We start from the raw sequence: 24,514 nt of genomic DNA on the forward strand, positions 1-24,514 counted from the left end.
ACCAAGTCTCAAAGAAATAGAATCAAACAAGAACAAGTGATGAAAGAAGCTACAGTCTGGAGGATATTGGCTCCCGACCTTTAATGAGGATAGTTAGTAACATATCTTTTTTTTAATCTGTTCACCCTTAACACCACAAAATAATCCATTACTTGATCTCCATAAAATGAGTACAGACTTTACATGTTCTCTAATATCACTTCTTTGATTTCTTATCATAGCCTCCCCCTCAGGTTCATACACATAGATGACATAGATGTCTGGGTCCATCCAACTGCTTGGCAATAACCTCAAGGACTTGGTCTGTAGGCAAAGGGTAAATCTGGAAGGGAACTTGGAACTAGATTCTAATTTAATTCCTCCTAATTTCTAATATGCAGCAGCTTAAGCCAAATAAATGTAAGATAGCAAACTGAGTTTTACTTCCAATTTCTAGGGTTTATTATGTACTATAGTCTAGAGAATTTAAAAATAAGTCAGAAAAGACATACTGAGCCCTCTCAGCTTAGTTAAAAAGGAATGTATTGTATATTTTGAATGGTGTCACTGACTACAGTACTTTCTAAAGAAGTTATCTGCTCAGGTTAAGTTACCTTAGGCATTTCTAGTTAATATAAATGAAGAGAATACCATTTCTGCTTTATTATTCTCTAAAATACATGCTGAGTAAACCCTAAAAAAAAAAAAAAACGTTGGTCTGAGCTTTTCTAACCACATTATTTTTTTATCAATGGGTTTACTCTTAGTAATATGTAGAACAGATGGAAGGCTGGCTATGAAGTCAGGACAACAGGAAAAAAAAACAAGCTCTACTTCCTGATCATCAGTCTAGCAATTCCAAAAACAGGCTTCCTTCCTTTGGGCCTGATGGCATCTGCACTTATACAAATGTCATGTCTAAATCCATTGTCCCTTAGCCATATCTGCCATCTTCTGTGTGTTTCCAAGCTCTCTTCATGGGAACATGTTGTGATTCTGATAGACTAGAGCCAAAATTAGCACATTGCAAGGATGGCGACATAGCACTGTGATACAGGTCTAGGGGAGCTCAGGCACTAAGGATCTTCTTTCTCTGTTGAAGAAGCACCACTTGCCTGTGGCCTTGGTAAAAGCTCAGTAACAATGGCTAGCAATTACAGAAGCCAGGTGCCAGGAACCATTCTAGGTACCTTTTACCTGTGTAATACATATAGCAATCTTATGAGTTAAGGACAATCATGTCATCCATTTTGAAAGTGAGGAAACACACATGCAATAGAACCTAGCACCTGTGGCTTTTCTTGGCAGCCATGATATGGCCCAAGATGTTTATTGTAGGAATGCCTTGTCTGATAATCATTTGTAGATTTTTCCTATTTGATGCACTGACTTATTGACTTGTTAATTATGGGTAGAACTGGTTGAATTTCCCGAGCAGGTGAATACATGAAGAACATGGGAAGTTGCATTAACTCTACAGAGCTGTTGTTTTAACATTAAGAAATGACCTGGTCATACTCAGCATTTGATTTTAGCTTACATAGTGTCATTCTCCTTTATTCCTATGAGAAAGGGTATAATATATATGCATATACATATATATATGCAGATAAAATAATTGAAGCAGGATAGAAAAGACTTAATGTGATAAATCTTGGACTAGCCTTTAGATTTTTTAGAATACCGCTTTTTAAAGTAGAATTACAGATTAGAAGACTCATGAACATGACAAAATATGGGACTGATTCATTTTTTAGAATCCCAGACCTCAAACTTAAGAACTTTCAAAGCCTTTCCAGCTTGACGTGTCTAATAAAAATTTTAATGTTACTATTTAGTACTGTGCTAGATGGATTAAAAAGTCACTTAATAAAACTGTAGTTCTTTCTTTTGAAAAATTCCAGTTTGTCAATGAATCATGACATCTTTATGTTATTGAAAGGAGTAAAAAAAAAAACTGAACGAATGGATAGCTTTAATAAATAGCACTGTCCTGTTCCCTTCCATGTTTTGTGCCCAGTGGAGACCAGTGATTCTTTCTTGGCATATTTAGCAGGAATATCCTTCTGCTGGGAGCTTCAAAAGAGAGAAGGTAACCTGACTAAGCTTGGAGCCTCGGCTCAGCATTTCAGTAGCACAAAGTGTGTTTTTGGAGTAAGTCTGTGCTTTGCTGTAAAATCCTGGAAATTTCACACTTGATGCAACTTGAGTTTCTTAAGGAATAAAATGTCTTATATCAAATCTAGCAAAACATATCAGGCTTATAAATGTTTATTGTTCATTTTCTTTGCTCCTTATTTGAATCTCCTAATCTTTATGACTTCAAGTATAGTACTGACCAGCATTTGTTTGTTTTTTTTCTGTTTGGATGTTTTTGATACTACCTCATTTTTGTCTCCACCTCTCCTAACTAATAATTCTGGTTTCATAGACCATAATTTTATATCCTATAGAGTCCTGTTAATTCCTGTGGGGAATTTATAATCAAAGTAACATCCTAAAAGTACCTTTCCCTGGAATATCTTCCTTATTTTCTATGTTCAGGCAAGCCTAACTATGTTAGAATAAAAAAAGAAGATCTGTTTCCATAAGACACTCTTTTATTCTGACATAAATGTCCTTTAGATTGTCAAGCCCTGGCTTGCTTCTTACCTGGATAACCAAGAACTGACTATATTGGCTCACATCATTTTTTGTGTTTGTAGCATTACCTATACAGAGATTTTGAAGTAATTGTCTTTCTTTAGTTTTATAGTTGGATATGTGGAGATTAATGTCATTCTACTCTCATCTTCAGAGAATTCATGTGGTTTGCATGAAATAGTGCAACAGCTACATCCTAGCCCTTGAGAGTCCTCAATAATTAATGGCCTTTGTATTGGTTGAGGTTCAGGGACCATTTGGAATCTTGAAAATCTGCCTATTACCTAGAGTCTCTAACTAAGGTTGCTAGCATTCAAATATCTGTATTGCTTCTTGGTTGGGCTAGGGAAGTGGTATATTTGGTACAGAGGTTGGGTCACAAGAGGACTCAAAAATCATATTAGGCTAGTACACAGGAGTAGATAACTATCTAATGCATGATCTGAGAACATGTTCTACTCAAAACTGCATAGTAAACACATGTCCATGTTCCTCATTATGTCTTCAAAGCCTATGTGATTCTACATTTTGTTTTCAGCTAAAGTTCTTTCACTCACTCATTCATTTGCTTAATTCTAACAATCAGTCACTATGTTTTATTTATCGCTTAATACAGAGATGCTTGCAGAGATGAATAAGACAGAAACTTCATCTTCAATAAGTTAGCAGTATTGTTCAGAAGATAAATATGTAAACAAATAATAATACCATTTTCTACTTAATGCTGTATTAGAGGTATAGACAAAGAACTAGGAGGGCAGAGGGCAGTAGGTAGAAACCTAGGCTTATGGAAACACATTTGAGCAGGACTTTGATGGATAAGACATTTTCTAGATTTTTATGTGGATAGGCGTGCGTGTGCATGTACGTGTGCGTGTGCGTGTGCATGCACGTGTGTGTGTGTGTGTGTGTGTGTGTGTGTGTGTGTGTGTGTGTAGTTTGGAGGGAAACTGAGTGAGGGATCTAAATCACAGAAAGAAAAACACTACATGCAAAAAATTGAAAGCTGTAATGAATATCTTCTATGTGGCATATTGAAACATTCACAATTATAGAGTACTAGTATAGAGGAGTTTATGGTAGTGGAATGTGAGAGATGATAGGGCAAAGTTCAAAAAAGAGGCTTCATGAATGTAGAAGATGATTCAGTAGTTCAGAGCACTATTATTCTTTAAGAGGACCCTGTTTAAGTCCTAACACCCACGGGGTGGCTCACAATCACCCATAACTCCAGTCCCAAAGGATCTAATACTCTCTCTGACCTCCTCAGACACCACACACACACACACACACACACACACACACACACACACACACACACACACAGTGCACATATATACATGCAGCCAAAACACTTATACACATAAAATAAATCTAAAAGATTCAAAGATGAGATTTCTGGAAAAGTACACGGAGCAGAAGGGTTTTCTGGAGAAGAAGAAGTCTAGATAGGGCATCAAAGTAAACGGTCAAGGGGAAATTAAATGTAGAGATCCAGAATTGGGAATGGGTTAGAGCCTCTGTAAAATTCTGCCTAGTGAAGCATTTTGAATCTTTAAAGAAACTGGGAATATTCAAGAAACAAAGCTTCTTTACCTTTAATTATAGAAGTTGCCATACAATTTTTAGTAAGAGGTATTTCTTTCATTCTTAAGAAACCTAGAGATTGAAAATGACCAGGGGAGCATGTTTGATGATGTGGGAGGGTGCTGGCAGAACAGGCTTTGCATGGTAGGAAGGCCACTGTTGAGAAACCCAGCAAACATGGTCAGAAGAAAATATGTTACAAGTGCCTTATGGTACTCACTGGTATGGAAATTTACCTGGAAGAATTTTGAGATCTAATAAGATATCCAATTCTATCAACTAGGCATTGTTTCCTTTTCTTCCCTGTCTCAAAGGACATTGAAAGGCTAAAGGCTGACCACTAAGGGATTATCAAAATGGAAACTTGTGGATGTCCTGAGTAATGCCTGGCTAGTTAAAAAAGTCGATGTAGATAGTTATTTGAATATTCAACTCCCAGTAAGAGTAGTCATTTGATTCTTCCCCCACAATAGACTGCTGGCAATGGTCGAGAGACAGCCGGGACTGACCTACTCTGGTGATGGGATGGCCAGACACCCAGATAGTGGTGCCATAAACCCCATCCAAGGACTGAGGAATCTGGATGCAGACATCCACGGCTAGGCCCCAGGTGGAGCTCCGGGAGTCTAATTAGCAAGAAAGAGGAGGGTTTATATGAGCGAGAATTGTTGAAACCAAGGTTGGATAAAGCACAGGGACAAATAGCCAAACGAATGGAAACACATGAACTATGAACCAAAGGCTGAGGGGTCCCCCAACTGGATCAGGCCCTCTGAATAGGTGAGACAGTTGATTGGCTTGATCTGTTTGGGAGGCATCTAGGCAGTGGGACTGGGTCCTGTGCTCATTGCATGAGTTAGCTGTTTGAAACCTGGGACTTATGCAGGGACGCTTGGCTCAATCTGGGAGGAGGGGACTGGACCTGCCTGGACTGAGTCTATCAGGTCGATCTCAGTCCTCGGGGGAGGCTTTGCCCTGGAGGAGGTAGGAATGGGGGGTGGGCTGGGGGGAAGGAGGAGGGAGAACAAGGGAATCCGTGGCTGATATGTAGAACTGAATGGTATTGTAAAATAAAAAGAAAAGAGTAGTCATTTGAAAGGCAGGTCTAGTTTCATTATACATGGAAGTGCTATAGTAGCTCCCAGGATTTTACAGCACTTAACATTCATGCTAGATTTTGTTGATTTACATATCTAGGATGTCTTTGTAAACTGTGAGCTTATTCTGAAGAGGCACTCTGTTTCATTCACTTATATAACCCCAGTAGTGCACTGATGGGCAATTTTAATTGCAGGATGACAGACTGCATCCCTCATTTTACAGATGAGGAAAATGGAGGCTAAAAATGCCAGGTGACTTGAGTTTGCTCACAACTATTTGGTGACAGAGATGGGTTTAGAATCAGAGTTCTGGTTTGATGATCCATTCTTTCAATGCCATTAACTGGACCACTCACCTCTTATAACAGGGTGTTCTTGGTGTGTGGTGACAAAGATTCTGTCCTTATTAACCTCTTGACAGACTGCTGTGTGACCTCTACTTGACGGGATCTTAAGGTTGGCCTAGCAGAACTTGAACAAAACTCTGACATAATCTCTAAAGACTCAAGGTCATATTCCTAGGTTGATCATGGCCCATTTTAAAATGCCGATCGAGGAACTGAAGGCTGAAAAATGAATTTATTGTTTGTTCCAGTCAATATCTAAATATAATGCCTGTGTATTCCAGCATCTAACAGAAGGTAGGAGCCTGACTTCAGAGAGTACCACTTATCAAAACTGCATGAGTTTCCCGTGGACCAAGCTTTCTGGTTATTTGTAACTTTTCAGCTGGTCCTATTTACTCACTTTTTCTCTTTTGTACAAATTGAAGATGAGTTCAGTTTATGCTGAACTCTTTCCTTATTGAAATAGTATGTTACTGACAAAAATCTGTTCTGAACTGTCGGGTGTCCAGCTGTGTTTACCTTTGACAGTGGTTAGAGACTGATTATATGAAAGGAGACAGAATGTTCCTGGATAACTTGCATCTATTTCTGAGCTTCCCTTCATACCTCTTAGATGTTTTAAATCCTTAAATCTTAGGGGACAGAATGCCAGTATTCCATGTGACTGTATGTCTATGAGAAGGTAAATATGACCTCAAAAAAATCTATGTAATTTGTGACATCATTAGTTCAGAGAAGCCACCAAATATCTCTCCTTCTCTTAATAACTCACTGTAGATCTATCATCCATGAAGCTATCTTTATTTGGGGGAGGGGAAGCTATTTATATTTTCGGTCTAATCTACCACTTGGTATAATGAGTTCCATATGCTTCTCCCATTTTCTACCTTCTGTGAGAAGTAGTTTCCTTTATTTGTCCTAAGCTCACCTCTATATGCTGTATGTCGGTGAGACACAGCACATGAACCCATGATTTACTAGGGGGAAATGACCTGACTATTAATTGTTGTCTTTGTTTACAAGCATATTAAAAATTCAAATGAAAGAGAGCCAGAGTAATGCAATTGAAAGCAAACACACTGGCACCTAATTACCCCAAGGAGAAGGATGTAAATCCTTAACAAAACAGAGGCCTGTTAATGCAAGAACACATGGAAATAACTGGAGGCCTACTCAGAAATCAGTGCCTAGCCAAGTGCTGCCTGCCTGCAGTGAAGTTGAAACACATTCTAACAGCTCAGTGTGGCCCATGAACATAACCTGTCAGCCTCCTTGCCTGACATGATCTTAATTAGCCTCTCTTCTACTGCCGAGAAAGCCCGCTGAGGCAGTTAGCACCAGAGAATTCATCAGCTTGTCTGTGGAGTCGACAAAGCCGGACAGCAGCTGACACTGGCAACTTATTGATTGGAATGAATCCAGGAAAACAGGGAAGTAAAGTAGTCTTTATTTGAGTCCCTCTTCTTCCATGAACTAAGGTGCTCCACAGAGAATTTGCAGAGTGGACAGGCTATGCTCCATGTAAATGCTCCCCGCTACAATTGTCTTGGCAGCTCATATTCATCCCCCCAACCTCATTGGCACTTCATACTCTGTCTCCCTTGCTTTTGTAAATTCTTTTCAGTTGAGGCATCCTGTGTAGCCATGCTGATACCAAACAACGTGTTTGACTGCAAGACAAGGGGAGAGAGCTCTGTTGATTTTGCTGCAAATTGCACTTTTACTAGAGCATTAGTTGAGAAAATGGAATTTTGCCAGTATTGCCCTCCCTTTCTTTGTTTACTGCCTATTTTCAACAGCCCTGTAATTGCTTTCCATTTTGCAAAAGGAACAGTGCTCCTTTTTCATTTTTTTAATTGTATGTCTTGTCCTGATCTCTTACGTTGGAGAGTGTTGATGGGAATGCCATGTTGTTTTGGTTCTAGAGGCCAGCTTGGCATTAACAATGAAGGTAAGTCATTGCTAGGTGAAGCAGTTCCATTGTGGGCTCAGAGACATACCTTTTTCCATGGAGCCTGCCCTGATGACTCTAGCCTGCCCATCAGGAACTCTATCTTCTTTGGTCTGCCTTAGAACTTGAAATCCATACCACACAATATATCTCTTGCCTTATGCTTTTTCATACCCATTGTTGTTTCGTGTGCCTTACTCTTAACCCACCTCTCTTGCCATTATGTAAACTATTCCTACTCAAAGATTACTCCATTTTGAACACTGTTGTTAACACCAAGGTAGGCACGATGAAACTCTCAATTAATGTTATGTTGGTTCACAGTCAGTCTCTCGAAGAGTTCATGCAACCAGTCCTTTGACTCAGTACTGCCTTCTCATCACAAACATTTTGTAACAAATAATTTCATGCTGAAAGAGTGGATGCTGTCATGTACATTACAGCATGTGTAACAATATTCCTGGCTTCTTCCCACTACTAAAATGTGTCTGTGTACTGCTATATATCGCCTAAGGGGCCAAACCTTATTTCTTCAACGAGGGGAAAGTTTTGAAACTATAATAAAATCACAAGAGCTAAAATTCATTGAACATGTTATTCTGTTCAGCTTGGTGCTAATGACTTTATATACATTGTCTTCTGTAATTCCCATACTGTGCCCCCATTTGAATTGATGTCTACAGGGCTCCAAGAGACAAACCTCAAAGCCACAGTTGCAGGATTACTACACAATCTGTCTCATTTTCAAGAACCTCTCAGGCTCAAATCCAGAAATTGTAGCAAATTGCAGCTAGCCCCTAATGGTCTAAAGAACATTCATTCATTAAGAATTAGATATTCAGCTATTGAAGGTTAATTCCTCAAGGAACCCAATGAAGCAATGGAAGGTCAGAGCAAAAAACAACTCTGCCAGCTGTCACTTCCTTTTCCCAAAGATGTGAATACAGTTCCAAACAGCTGAGGCTGCTGCTGCTGGTGGTGGAATGAAAGATTTATTTCTTATTCTCCAATGATGACATTCTGGGGAAGGAAGCACAATTTCTAGCTAGTCTATTGAAGGAATTCCTACTTTTAATCCTGACTAGCCATTTTGTAAAGAATGCAGTTGGTCACAGGAAAGGAAGAGCAAAAGAAGGTGAGTAGTATAGTGTAGACGTCTCCTTTAAAGAGGGAGGGGGATACTCAATGCACATCTTGTGACAGGAATACCATCTCTGCATATGAAGGACAACCCAAGAGAAAAAATTTGACATTTTGGTTTAATGTGTCTTTGGAGACGAATGTACCTCTGGCTATGAAATCAATTCAACCTCAAACTTACTGCCACCAAGGAGTTAACGATATATTAAAATTAGTCATGTCATTTGATGGAAAAATATTCTACTTATGGAAATACCTTTATAGGAAAACTGCCTTTCTGAGTCGGAGCTGGAAATATTACAGTAAACAGGATCTAATCACAGCGAAGCCTTTTTTCAGCTTTGCATGACAGCTGTAAAATATGACAGTATTTATTAATAGTTGCTGCAGTCTAATCTGCAGCATTGGAGAGCTACAGCAAAAATATGTTAAGCTACTAAGAGAACAATTTCCACAGTAACTAATATTCAGCTTTTGAAAGGATACTTTAATGTCTTGTGATTTTTTTTTTATTCTTCCCCTACAGATAGTCCAACCCCAGGAATGAAGGAGCTACTAAGCTAATAACCTTTGTGGAGAGGAAGTGTTTAAATGATAATTTATTTCAAGAGCTGACAACAAATTGCTCGGCACTTTCTCTTTTTATGCCCCAAAGCAGTCAAGGATGTGCAAATCGAAGTATTAAAAATATGACAGCTCCAGTATTTTCATTTTCAATGAAACCCTCATTATAGACATATGTACAGTCTTTTATTCACAATCCAGTCCAAATATTCATTCACTAGTATTATTGCACAGGCTCTCAAGATGCTCTCATAGTTGAAGACTCATCACAATAGATTAAGTAGCCTGTAGAAACTACCAACTGTCTTAGGTCCTGTCAACCCCAATTACTGCTGCTCAAACAGGGGAATTTAGTATCTGTCTCTCACAGGCTAATGTACTCTCTGGGCCTTCCTAATTTATTCCGATATAAAAAAGGAACTTGAATTTCAATAAAAACTCTCTTGCCTTCACTTTTCCCAGAAGACAAATGGACATGACTAGAATTGGAGCCTTTGTGCATCCTTTCACTAGATCTTGAAGTGGATGAGAAAAAGATGAGACAAAACAAAAAACAAGATTTGTTTTGATGGAGACACCTGCTACTCACAGGATGGCTGGAAAATTGAGGCAACCTTCGATAGTCACCTAACCATTGGTCATTCCTTGCTTTTTGCCACAACCAGACATAGCTCCTTAGCAGTATGAACTTTCAGGTTCATGTCTTTCTGAGGTCTAGAATCTGTCTTAGCCACAGAGATGAGTGTATGAATTCTCTTTGCTTTAGATCCAGGCCTCATCACAACAGTGCATTCAAAACTTGCATTCTGCCTGCATCCAGAACTTTGTCCTTTCTCTGCTCCCACCTTTTTGACTCCTCTGTTCTTTAACTTGGGTCTTTTTCTTCCTGTCTACCTTGATCCATGATATTCTGGTGCCATAAGATATAGTATTTAAGCCAACTGGTGGTGGGTGCGTGCCTTTAATCCCAGCACCCAGGAGGCAGAGACAGGTGAGTTTGAGGCCAGCCTGCTCTATAGAGTGAGTTCCAGGACATCCCAGGCTACACAGAGAAATCCTGTCTCAAAAACAAAACTAAAATAACAACAACAAAAGATACTGTATTTATTTGTGAGCACCACGCTGTGAGAAGTAAATTGAGAACTGGATTGCATCTACACAGATACAACTGAAGTAGAGAGGAGCGAAGTACCATGTCCTTTGAAGAACTGCTGCAGGAAACAAGAAGCAAAATGCAACTGGTACTTTTAAATGTTAAGACAGTGGGAAGCAGTATGACAGCCAGAGAAAAGCACATAGTCTGTGGAGTATGGAGGAACTTTGATGTTGTATATAACTCTAAGAACCATTATTTGAAAGGATTTTTTCCCTTGGTTCCCTCAGCTGTAGAGATGTATAGATGTTACCCTGATGAAATGTGATAATCTATAAACTCAAGACCTAGTATATATTAAGTACTTAAGAGATGGCAGATGCTCTTATTTTGAAAATATGATATACCTTTGGAAGAGCAAGCAGTGCTCTTAACCTCTGAGCCATCTCTCCAGCACCTCCCCCCTTTATTTGGTGGTGTAAACAAGCCTTTATTCAGCACATGCACAGTTACTGGGAGGAGGCCATGATGCTGGACACACTGTCAAAGTCAAGAAATAGCAGGTGCTCTTATTTTTGAAATATGATATACCCCAGCATGAGTGCATGTCTATCTGAGCTACAAAGTGAATTCAAAGTCAGTCTGGGCAACTTAATGTGACATTTTCTAAACAAAAAGTTTTAGAGATCTAGGCATAGACCTTAGTGGTAGAAGCTTGCCTAGCATGCATTCTCTCACATGTATTATATGAGAATTACTGATTTGTTCTCTCTCTCTCTCTCTCTGTGTGTGTGTGTGTGTGTGTGTGTGTGTGTGTGTGTGTGTGTGTGTGTTGTGTGTGTGCTGAGAGAGAGGGAAGGGCCGGGGCAGTGGTGGTGCAGGCCTTTAATCTCAGCACTCAAGAGGCAGAGCCAGGTGGATCTCTGTGAGTTCAAGGCCAGCCTGGTCTACAGAGTGAGATCCATAATAGGAACCAAAACTACACAAAGAAACCCTGTCTCAAAAAACCAAAAAAAAAAAAAAAATTGTTCCAAAGATTCAGTCTGTAAAATCTAGACTGTAGGAAGCATAATGGAACAATCAGATTTGTATTTGGGGTTGGGGATTTAGCTCAGTGTAGAGCACTGCACTTGCCTAACAAGCGCAAGGCCCTGGGTTTGGTCCTCAGCTCCAGGGGTGGGGGTGGGGTGGGGGGAGGGAACAGAGAGAGAGAGAGAGAGAGAAAGGAATAGGAGACAGTGAAAGGAAAGATTATGTACCTTATTTGGCAAAACAGTATTACAGACTTAAGCCATGTAAATAGTGTGCATGACAGCATGCAGAAAGGTGCTCATCTCAGGAGAATTCAAATTCAACCACACTGCAAACATTCCTAATCCTCTGAGGAAAGGCCTCTTTCTCCTTGTCTTAGGAATCTCTTTACTACTCAAGACCTCAGGGATCTTCTAAAACTTCCCCAGCATCTTGGCTGGCTGAGAACCTTTATTATCTTGCCAAAGCCCATGCTGTAATGAATGCAAATACCACTAGTAGGGATGGCAACAGTTGGTTTTAATTTTTTTTCCTGGAGCCATGAAACAAATCAGTTTCCACAGTAGGATTGTCAATTCCTCAGAGGCAGAGACTAACTCGGCTCCTTTAAAATCTTACAAGTGAGCTAGGGCAACCTGATGCTACAGAAAGCTCAATAATTGCATGTTGACCAACAGAATAATTGTTATAGCTTCCCCAGTTCCTGCCACAACCTTTAAAATAAGATAACAATGTCTCGTAAAAGGCTGTTGACTTTCAGAGAGTTACTTGGGAATTGAGTAGGGAGTTTCAGATTCAGAACAGGAGACAGCAGGAGTTGATTGAACGCTGGGAAAAGGGTTGACACTAGTTGTCTCAAAGGGCACCTAGACTATTATCTCATTATCTAAGTCCACAGTCACAGCTGGGGCAGATTCTTTCATCTTCGTGTGTTCTGCCCACTGAAGCTAAGAAGAGGCCTCCGGTACTCAGTGCCTTCAGTTCTCAGATGTGTCACTATTGTGGAGGAGATTGTGTTACTACTTAGAACACTTGCCCTCCAAAATATGTGTAATAACTGGAAGAAGTGGCCATTTTCTTGGAATGGTTTTAGAATCTTCTGTATAGGAATGTGTATATGTGAGCAACCTCCCAAATTGGATTTTTGGAGCCTGAGAGCTCGGGATTAAAGTTGACTTGTACAAGCAGACAATAGACTAGTGGTTACCAGAGACAGGGAAAAGAGTTGGATACAGGTTGGTCAGTTGCTGTGGGATGTTCTGTATGTCCTGTGGGAGCCCTTCTTGGGTTCTTTGTGGCGTTACCCAGCAGGTCCGCATAGAGGATGATTAGGACCATGGGCCTGAGTGCAGGTGTCTGAGATGGTCTGCACTTGGCTGTGCTGGGGGATGGTCTGTATGTCAAGTTGTTCTGATTGATCAATAAATAAAACCTGATCGGCTGTGGCTACGCAGGAAGGATAGGCGGGACTAACAGAGAGGAGAAATAAAAGGACAGGAAGGCAGAAGGACTGGCTGCAGCCGCCGCCATGACCAGCAGCATGTGAAGATGCCGGTAAGCCACCAGCCACGTGGCAAGGTATAGATTTATGGAAATGGACTAATTTAAGCTATAAGCACAGTTAGCAAGAAGCTTGCCACGGCCATACAGTTTGTAAGAAACTTTAGCAACAGTCAGTGGGTAAACAGTTACAATTAGAAAGAAGGAATGAGTGTTCTGTTGCCCCAAAACATAAATATAGTTAACAGCATTCTGTATGTTTCAAAAATAACTACAAGGGAGTTTTGTGAGTGTGTTCACTGTACTGAAATGATAAATAGATGAGGTGACCCATATGCTAATTACCCCAATTTTGATCACTACGCAATGTATACATGCATCAAAATATCACATTGTCTCTCATAAATATGGATAACTAGTTATGTGCCAATTAAAAGTGATAATAATAAAAAGTGAGCCATCTTTGGATTAAGGTTCTATTTCTATAGAAGTTCCTTGCCTGAATAGAAATTTCTTTTTTTCCTGAATACACTAAGTCATTAGTAACCATATAAATTGGCATGAATAAATTGGTGAGCTGAGGTGTTGTCATTAGCAGAGACAGACTATTAATCAAGGGCAACAAAATACAGGACACGAAGATTTGTGAAGGTGTGGAGGAAGGGTAGGCAGAGATGTAGTTTTGCTCCTAGTAGGGAGGGCAGGCATAGAGATATACAGTGAGGAGCACTAGGTAAACAAGGGACAGAGAAGTCAATAAAAGGAAAGGTTATAGAGAGGGTAAGTGACATACTTAGTCAACCTCATAATTTTCCTAAGAACTGACCTTTTATGTATATAGAACCAAATGCATATTTTCTAACTTGGTGTTAATGAAGCAAGGTGACATTTTATTAACTAAGTGAAGCAGTGACTTGCAAATCCTGAATCAGATTTTCCTCTGCAGACAGAAATCAAAGCAGAGCCAGTGTATCCCTCAAATTCATTCAGTGTTTGGTAACACCAGAGAAAAGTGGCCATGCTTGTGCAACATATATTTCAAATGACCTCTGAAGTTTAACCCATTCTTTGGCTTCTTATTCATCTCTGGACCTAACCAGAACAGTTACAACACTGTGTATTAAGCTTATTTGAAAGTAATTATCAGGGATCCTTCTGTCTCTCTTTGTCTTCCACATCTAGTATAATTTCAAGTATTATAAAATTCTATTTGATGCTATAATATCTCCTCATCATTTTATTACTGAACCAATAGATGATCATTGAAGCTGACTCCCCATGGGAGGCCTTACCTTCTTGTAGGAGGGCATGGGGGGATGGGAGGTAGGTTGCAGAGGTGGGAGTAGGGAAGAGGGAGATCTGTGTTTGGTATGGAAAATGAATAAAAAATTTCTTAATCATAAAAAACTTTTTTAGATTAAACAAACCCAGAAAAATATGTTACTGAATTATTTAAAGAGCTGTTTAGTATTACATTGGAGATAAGGGGTTGGGGTAGTTTATATCAGACCAAATGAAGTAACAATGCAGAGGCCATTATGTTAAGTGCTAAGTGAATGGTGTGGACAAAAGGGTTCTCTGGGTGTTTGGAGGGAGGCAAAATTCCTGCTCCTCAAAACTGGTTCAGTAAATAGCATCACCATTTTTACTCCTTATACTTTTCTCTACCTCCAGCCTTGTTCAAGTTGTCATCATACTGACCTGCAAGACTACAATGATCACAATGTGTTTTTATTTTACTGATTTTCCTTCATTTACCACTCTATTAACTATAGAAGTTTAAATTAAGTCGTTTGACTGCTCAGCTTAGAATCTTGCAATACCTTCCCCCTGTAGAACCCACTCTCTTTACCACGATTCCTGGTCATACTCCATGACTAAAATATGGCTCTTCTCTATCTTCGTAGTCTCCTTCCCAACCGTCCTCTTTCGTCTCACTAATTTTTACACACACTGGTGTTTCATTAGTTTCTACAGGTTTTTGCACTGACTGTTTCCACATTAGGTCCTTCAGTTTGTTAGTATGCATAAGCATACTGTTTTTTTCCCATGTGGGTAATAGAAAGTTATTAAGATTTTTGGATAGTTTTTGGTACAATGTTTTGAGAAGGCTTTCCAAAATGGACATTAATGTTAAGGTTTATGCAATGTATTTCTCAAAAACATAATAGATTAGTCCCACCTGGTAAATAGCTAAAGAGGAGATAAACATGGATTTACATCAATCAGAAAGGTTTGTTTTGGCTGTCAGACCATAGAAATGCTCAAACTATTTAATGAGATGGTTTAAGGATTAAAGGAAGGATAAGAAGCAGACTTAGATGGCATAAGCTTTCTTTTTCACAGTAGAGATCTAATGAGCAGAGATTGTTTATAGATGTTGATGAGAGAATGCATGCAATGCGTCTTCTTTGGAATGAATGAAGTTATAGCATTAACAGAAATGATCTCTAATTTAAAACAAGAGTTTCAGGAGAGAAGTTGCTGATTTTCAGTCTTCAGTTCTGAAAACAACAATGCTCCATATTGCATTAAATGCAATATATGGAAATTAACTAAATCACTCTCAGTGTTTTGAATGGAAGGAAATACATTAAAAATAGAGTACATTGTGAATTCGAAATTTTAAACATTTAAACAATCTTGTTACCCTAGGAAATCAAGGCTCTGCTGAACACACACAACTCCTTACTCTGTCCCTTGTCCTTGTTCTTTTAAAATATATGTAATAATTTTTAGTTTTGAATCTGTAATTACATTATTTCCCTTCTTCCCTTCTCTCCCCCAGAGCCCCTCATTCACCCTTACCCACTGATGTCTCTCAAATTCATGGTCTCTTTCTCTTTCATTGTTTGTCACATAACATAAGAATATTCCCAAATACATAAACAGAACCTGCTCAGTCCAAGTAACATTATTTGTATGTACATGATCTCAGGGCTGACCACTTGGTAGCTCTTTGTTTAGAGTTGAGGCCTTGTGCTGCTCCTCTTTTCTTCCCTCAGGAAATCCTACAGTAGAGACCCATTTACTCTAAGGAGTCGTCTCGGAAAATCACTTTTCTGGAATGCTACCTTTTTACAATCTCTAAAACAATCAGAATCTCATATAGCATGAATTGTCACATGAATGATATTTTTGCTTTTTTGCTCACCCCTATTGGAACTATATTTTATATGAATCAGTCTTGGAGGTAGAATACACCATCAAGGGTAGATAGTAGCTTGCAGAATCATTAGATTAACTCACTGGTAATATCTAAGTTACAATTAGTTCCAAGATACAAAGTTTCTTGTGTCTGGTATGCTGTCAAAAAAAAAATCACAGACTCATAGAGTTTTAGAGAAAAAAAGAGAGACATGCTTTAGGTGAGGAGACCAAGGTCAAGAGAGCACCAGAGACTTGATCAAGATCAGAAAGCTATCTCATATCAGATCTTGGGTTAGAACTCTAAGATCCTGATCCTGATTAGTGAATTTCAACCCCTCTTTGCTGGTATGTCTCCTAGGCAAACACGAGTTTGTGTGTTTCGTGATACTATCTGGCGCTGCAGCTAAATAAGAGGAACGTGAATAATACTCTTGCTTTAGCTACCCTGAGGACCAGGAAGACAGGCCTTTCATTTGTTTCTTCCTTCCCTGAATCTGAAACCATAGAGCCAGAGAGATCTATCCATATTTAGTCTACAGGCAAATTACTGATTTAAGAACATTGATGGAATGTCATAATAATAAGGGCCCTCAGTTTCATTGAGGAAAACACCAAAAAACAACTAGATTTGGGGGTTCATTTAGTTGTATTACAATGTGTACATTTCAACATATTAATTAGTATATCTTGGAAGGACAATCATCATAGTCTCACAAGATTCATTTTCTGAAACCTTACAGATTGGGCTTCCATATACAATGTGGCACAGTAGATCACACATGTACACGCATAGTAGTATGTGGAAATGTTTATTTTTTGGATCAAAAACTTTATTTGATAGTGTCCGATGCTTTATTTTACATATATAAAGTTAATCTGGATGAGTTCTTTTACAAAAATAATATTAAAGGGTGTGTCTGAAGCCACTTTTTAGTGAGGACATATGTATATGCCTTGAAAAATTAGGTTCTAAAATTACCATTGATTTAATTTTCATGTTTGATTTATTTTGAAATCTGAAAACAAATTTAAAGGAGAATTAAACTTTATCTACTGGAAGAAAGGGGTACATGTGTGATGATGTTTGAAAATCACTATCACATGAATACCCATAGAGGAAACTAGATATATCTTCTTACCTCGTTCTGTGTCATAGAGGTATACAAACTTCTCCCACTTGTAGTAGCCCAGAAGACTCAAAATGGCCCCCTTCAAGGCTGGGCGCATCTGGATGACAAACTGTACATCTGCATCAGTGGGAAAGCTAGGTGTGACAAAGGATGTGTGCAGGGCCCCACAGAAGGAGGTCAGGGTGTTCATTGACATCTGGTCATAGAATCCAAAGATAGCATACACCCCTCTGGAGAACTGGGAGCAGACTGCAATGAGAAAGAAAGGAATATATTTCAATAGGTCAGTTGTCCCCTGCGGCAGCTTGTAAGGTTAGAAAGCCAGTGCACAATTAATCTCTAAATTACCCATGTCCAAAAGCAAGCAAGCAAGCAAACAAACAACAACAAACCAAAAATAAGAAGCCAAGACTCTAGAGAAATATGTAGACTCCTTTAATAGTCCAGTTGCCCTGCAGGAAAATAATTAAGAAAGAGAAATGTTTATTGGTGATAGTTACATATTATCTGTGTCTACAGTGGCCAAGAAACTCAGAAAAGGAGGAAGTGACGATTGTCTTCTTACAAGTCTCCCTGCTCACCTCCAAGGCACTTCAAGCTCTTATCTTCCCACAATGGTTGCCCAGTGGCCCCTAAGTGTGGTCATGCCACTATAAAGGCACACTTGTCTTTCCACCCCTTCAGTTCTTATCTTCCTAGGTCAGCACAGTGGATGCAGATTGAGTCAGACTAACTGCTATGTGTCTACCTCGAAAGGTGTTACTCTTGCTGTTATATGGTACTATAACTACAGTTGTATTATGACAAAGACCCTTCATGTAGAGTACTAATTTAGAGGATTTTAGATTGTGGACAGGCTGTGGGAATGACTGACCTTTCAGTGGCCACTTAACCACAGGAGGCAGTTGGCAGCTTATTCTGTCCAGGTATAATTGGCCAAGTTCTACTTTGATCCTATTCCATTTATCTGGTGGACTCATTAGCCTACATAGAAAAATTTCAGGGCCCTCTCATCATTGTCAGTTTTCCTTCATTTCAAAGTGGGCCATGCCACTGCCTCTTCTCTCTTCTAGCCCAGAGGAGCTTAAAAAATGTGAACCAATTTCAATATTAGCTTCAGTAGAACATAATTAGCAAAGCAAATCAGCTACAACAACACTGTGTGGTGCATTTCCAAACCAAGTGGAAATGATCTTTAGATTATCTGCACCACTGCTCCCTTCCATTCATGCGAAGCAGACATAACAGGCATAATGCAATGTGATTTAAGAGGTCCTGCCTGGTTTCCCTTATCTGCTATGAAACCATAGATTCCAGTGGTAGGTTCATTTCTTTCATTTCATGGTGTTAGAAAAGTCTGTGGCTTGGGAGAGGGATTAAGTAGAATCATTAAAGCCATTATCATGGTGAAACAAATTAATATGTCCAATTAGTTGTTGAGATGAGTGGGAAAGCAGAAGGATAAGTGGTGATGGAATGAGTGGGTTAGAGAAGAGAATTATAGGGCCTGGGATCCTCCCTGAGAAGAGAAATAGTAACATCATTAAACAACATAAGGAAAGGAAACATTGAAAGTAGGAGTTTAGGCAAGTAGAGACCAGTTTAAATCATATCTTCACATTATGAGAAATAAAGTTCTTGATATCTGTAATATCTTGCTTTCCACACATGCTATTTAAATCTCTGTTGATTAGGGTCACTCACTGAGTCAACTAATTAGTCATTAGCTTGAGGCAGACATTACAAAGATTATCATTTACTCCACCATCTCTAGCACCATCTCCAGCATAGTAGACCACTGCCTTTGATTTGAGGAATTCTAAATGGCCTCAAAACATATGGACAGAAAAGTTCTTTATTTTAATTAAAGAATGGCAGCTAGTGGATGAGGACCACAGGGAGTACTTAGAAACAAAAAGATCTGTGGTTATCATGAGGGGAAATACTAAAGAAAATTCCATTCTATGTTTAATCATGTAAATGGAGGGCTTATGATGTCAAATACTGGTCAAATACTGACCAATAATAATGCTTACAGCCATACTAATGAAAAAAACACATAGCAGTAATAGTAACAGTTATTTAAAATAATAATCAATGAGTGATAAATAAAATTTAACTAGGCACTGTGTTTAGGAGTACAACTATAATCTCATTTAATATATCCATGGATCTCATGAAGTATTGATACCTTTACTATTTAGTTACTAATTTAGGGACCAAAAATGCTTCAGTTACTAAGTAGAGAAATGAGCACTCTAAAACTTACAGTCCTTGCAGCTCAAATCCAACAGTGTCATTAAATATGTATTCACTTGTATGAGATAGGGTTTTTATATTTAGCAAATAAAGATAGATGTCCAATTAAATTTGCATTTAATATACATAATAAATTAGTTTTAGTATAAGCATGTTTCAAATTCATACAGTAAAGTTTATTTGTGATTTATATGAAATTCAAATTCAACTAACTGAGCATCATTCTTTTACTTATAATTCAAGAAAGAAGCTGCCCCTATTAATGGTCATGGTACTAAAAGGCTTGAACAAGCAATCATGCTCCTTCAAACAAAATGATTCATGAATAACATAGTTGTCAGCTCCATACCAACAAGAAAGCATGAAAGGAAGACCCAGCGGCCCTATATAAAACATGCTTTGAAGAGATGCAACATGATTTTAGCATGGAGAACCCCATTCTGAATAGTTTGTTTTTGGCAAATAAATGAAAATAAATTATAGTGATGACATTCTGGTTAATAGAAAAATAAGTGTTGTTTTCCTCTTATATCTATTATTTTGAGACTAGGGAGTCATTTATGAAGCTTTCATACTTCATTGAATTTGCTTATTTATTTAGAGTATAATAAACATCCAGAATCTCATCACTCAATCCAAGAACTGTAACATAACTAATAACTTTTTAGCTGTATGTGTCTCTTCTATTTCACTTGTTCTGACAAACTCTTCCCAAGTCCTAAAGACAGACACATGATGGTGGATATCAACACGTGTTAAGAAAACCTCAGTATATCTTCTACTGTCTTTATGTAAAGCAAAGTCTCAGCAAATACTGACACTTGTAGAGGGTTTCTTTTGTTCTACCTACTACAATAAGTTTAGAGAACATGAATAGAAGTCTCAGAAAGCATAAGGTCAGTGGGGAGAGCTGGCACAAGAGGACAGTTGTAGCAGCTTCTAAAAGGAGCTGGAACACAGGGGAACTTGGCAGGGCCTCTCATAGATTCTTCCAATCATCCTTGGCTGCAGAGAGTACAACTGAATGTAACATTGAACTTACCCATAGAATAATCTCCATTTTTACCTACACACACACACACACACACACACACACACACACACACACACACACTGTATATGTATATGCATACCAATATTAATATTAGTGTAGCTGGAGTTTTCTCCAGTCCAGCTTGGGTCTGCTGCTGCTCAGACTCAAGTAAACACACAGAGACTTATATTACTTATGAACTGTATGGTCGTGGCAAGCTTCTTGCTATCTAGTTCTTATATCTTAAATTAACCCATTTCTATTAATCTATAAGTTGCCACATGGCTTGTGGCTTACCGGTACTTTTACATCTAGCTTCTCATGGCATCGGCGGCTGGCAACACCTGACTCAGCCTTCCTATTCCCAGAATTCTCCTCTCTCTCTGTCCCACCTATACTATACTTCCTGCCTGGCTACTGGCCAATCAGTGTTTTATTTATCAATCAGAGCAACACATTCACAGCATACAGCAATATCCACAGCATATTAGTGTACTTTATTTATATATAATATGTGACATCAATATGAAAAAGAGGAAGTCATAAATTTGAAAGGGAGTTGGGGGGCATTGGAGGAGTTGGAAGGGGAGAGAGAGAGGTGGATATGATGAAAATACTATACTCATGTATAAAATTCTCAGAAGTTTAATTGAACAGAAAGTATGTTTTTAGATTCCTAAAGTGAGCTGAAAGGAATCGAATGAGCTGTTTCCTTATTTGTTGCCTTTTCAAGCATAGTTGTTGGTATTGGAACCCTTCTTTGAAATGAAGAGAGAGTCTCACAGTATTGCCCTGGAACCCTTCTTTGAAATGAAGATAGAATCTCACCATGTTTCCCTGGGATTTGCTATGTAGAACAGGCTAGCCTCAAACTCATATAGATCTGTCTACCTCTGACTCCTGAGAGCTGGGATTAAAGACATATGCCACCAGCCCTGCTTGAAATGAAATTTTATGTGCAAAAGTCCAATACCTATGTAGGAAGACAAATATATAAAAGAGACAAAGTGGAGCTCATGTGTTTAAAGAGATTTCCACTGGTCTGACACTCCCTATCATAAAGAAACTATGATATAAAAAAGTATCTTGTACAAGGTCACAAAATGAATTATGAATCAGGCTCTTAGAATTGCTTTATCAGCATGTCCTCAGCATCCCTATTTTGGAGCTATCTAGGGCAGTGTGGATTAGGATTTGCCTAGCATGAAAGTAATTTACCTTCAACTCTTAACCCTCAGCCAAAGGGATATAGATGGATCCCAGCTACCTTTCTCAGTCCCTTCCAGCCCCTAGAACCAATAAGAGCCAGTGGCAGGTTGGTGACAGTTTTGGTGCTTGTGATGTTTTGTGGGATATCTGTTTCCTTTGCTGAATCCTTAGTGAACTATACCCACTTCTTTTACATCTTAGAAGACTATACTTGGTAAAATTCTGATGGAAGAGAAATTTATCTTGGCTATGTTATGAAGGCGTAAGTAAAGAGATAAGGGCACCATCTTTTGAGACAGGCAGATCTTGATTTCAATAGTTAGTTAATATCTGTGAGCCTTGGGTAGGATCATAATGACATATGCAAGTTTGGAAGTTAGAATGTTGTGATGGTTAGTATTGATTGTGACCTTGATAAAATCTAGAATCGCCTAGGAGACATGCATTTCAGAGAGTTTCTAGGTTGTTTGAGATGGAAAGAGCCACCCTAAACACAAGTAGCACCATCTAATGGGTTGGTTTCCTGGACTGAATAAAAAGGCTAAACCAAAAAGAGCAGAAGCATTCGTCTCTCTGTGCTTCCTGACTATGGATACAATGTGATCAGCCACCTGATGCTCCTGGCCCCTATGAATTCTGTGCCTTGATGGCTTATCCTTGAATTGTCATTCAAAATCAACTCTTATTTCAGTTGTTTTTGCCAGAAGTTTTTTCTCATAGCAATGGGAAAAGTAACTACTATAAGCCTAGATGGTGAATCTTATATCTATCTCTTGATAGGTAAGTTACTTTCTACTTACTTCTGTGCCTCTGACCTTGTTTCTTTTTTATAGAATTGAAATAGTACTAGTGATTATGTTAGCACTGTTGTGAAAATTAAACTGAGTAAGGTGATGAGAGCACTTACAGGTGTATAGTAAGGGATCTAGTGTGGATATTTAGAGACATTCCCTTAACACTAGCTCTTAATTTACTCAGAAATGTTAATTGGGTTTCTACTATGAGCTAGATGGGCATTTAGAGGTATGAAAAACTATCCTGTTCTCATACATCTTATATATTATTGACAGGAAAATCCAACAAGTGATATCAACAAGTAAAACATGAAGTATGTTAATTTCATATTTGCTGTGGATATCATTCTATATAAATAAAACACTGATGGCCAGTGACCAGACAGGAAGTATAGGCGGGACAAGGAGAGAGGAGAATTGGGGAAACAGGAAGATGGGGAGAGACACTGCAGCCACTGCCAGGACAAGCAGCATGTAAAGACGCCAGTAAGCCACCAGCCACGTGGCAAGGTATAGATTTATAGAAATGGGTTAATTTAAGATATAAGAACAGTTAGCAAGAAGCCTGCCACAGCCATACAGTTTATAAGTATTATAAACATCTGAGTGATTATTTTATACGTGGATTGTGGGACTGCGGGGTTTGGTAGAACCTGGAGAGAAGCCCTCCAGCAACACATATTCCTTTTATTCCCTCGGTATACTTTGCTCTGTTAACTTTATCACATTGTTTTATGTGCCCCCCCTCGCCCCCCGCAGTCATTGCTCCTAGTCTCACACTGCATGTCTAAGTAGCACAACCTGTTTTCTCTTTTGCCTGTCCAATCCATTTCTTTATTGTGCTTTCCCATTCTTGTTCCTGGGTCATAATGTGTTACAAAAGAAATCCTGCTAATTTGACTCAAGAATGTGCTATTGTCCTCTGCCTCTTGTTCTTCCTATATAATGCCTGTGTGCCAGTAAAATACTCTTCTGGCCTGTGGCCTCTGAACCTTCTTGATATGATGAAGATTAGTTATCTTTCTTTTAGGAATGCATGTCTCTATCTTGTCCCACTTACAAAAACCAAATGTTTCCCACTGAAGATGCCATTTTTGACTATCTCTTGTTTTCCTAGGGACTGTGTTGTAGTGTTCCAGCTGTGTTCCCTTTAGTGGAGATTGACAAGTAAGGCTGGACCCAGCTGCCACACTTTTATTTAGAGTCCCCCAAATCTGTAAGGTTGGGACAGGTACCATTAATGTACAGCATAGCATCTAATTACAACACTTGTATTCCAAAAAGTATAATTAAAAATGTCAAACAACTCAATTATTTCAAATATACAAATAACAATATTGTGGATCATTTACAGAACACTTTTCATACTCTTTTGAATCAAGTGGAAAAAAGGAAACTGAAGTCTCTTGCTGACTTAACATGTGAAGCAAGTACAAAGCAGAACAATAGAGCCATGAAGGAACTGATCTAGCTGGATCAGGAGAAGCTTCTTTACATAATACCAGAGTATATTGAATTCTAGCAGATCAATGAAGCACAGCATTGGGAGAGACTTGAAGAAATCATATAGACTAGTGATTTTATCTAAAGCTGTTCCATTAGTTCACAGTGGATTCCTAGTCTGGTGAAATGAATATGTGTGTGTATGTGGTGTGCTTGTGATATGTGATATGTGTGAGTGTGTGAGTGTGTGTGTGTGTGTGTGTGTGTGTGCATGCGTGTGTGTGTGTGTGTGTGTGTGTGTGTGTGTTATGTTAGGGATAAGGTCAGTCTCACACATGGAGAGACATACTCACTTGAAAGGTTTTGTTCCTTAGTTCATTGACAACTCAAACACAGGGAAGGTCCTCACACAAACAGGAATTAAGATGCTTAAACTTTGACTCGCCAGTTGGAACAAAGGGGAAAAAGAATAATTTGATAATAACACCATGTAGACTATGAAAAATACCTGGAAAGGGCCAGATAATAGACTATTCACATAGTGTATGAGGAGAACCTAC

General features: G+C 38.8%; 1 protein-coding gene across 7 annotated transcripts in view; it reads right to left on the reverse strand.

The window, feature by feature from the left end:
* Gria3 (glutamate ionotropic receptor AMPA type subunit 3) overlaps positions 1-24,514 on the reverse strand; it is a 284,667-nt gene that overhangs the window by 187,087 nt on the left and 73,066 nt on the right. For all 7 annotated transcript variants that reach the window (XR_013048254.1, XR_013048255.1, XM_006981558.4 and 4 more), the window contains one exon: positions 17,226-17,465. Coding sequence is in view for 5 of the 7 variants with exons in the window: in XM_006981558.4 (XP_006981620.1) it covers positions 17,226-17,465 (240 nt within the window). In the remaining 2 variants the exon portion in view is untranslated. The remainder of the gene's footprint in view (positions 1-17,225; positions 17,466-24,514) is intronic.

Source organism: Peromyscus maniculatus, chromosome X (genome assembly GCF_049852395.1).
Source record: "Peromyscus maniculatus bairdii isolate BWxNUB_F1_BW_parent chromosome X, HU_Pman_BW_mat_3.1, whole genome shotgun sequence".
Classification (NCBI taxonomy): domain Eukaryota; kingdom Metazoa; phylum Chordata; class Mammalia; order Rodentia; family Cricetidae; genus Peromyscus; species Peromyscus maniculatus.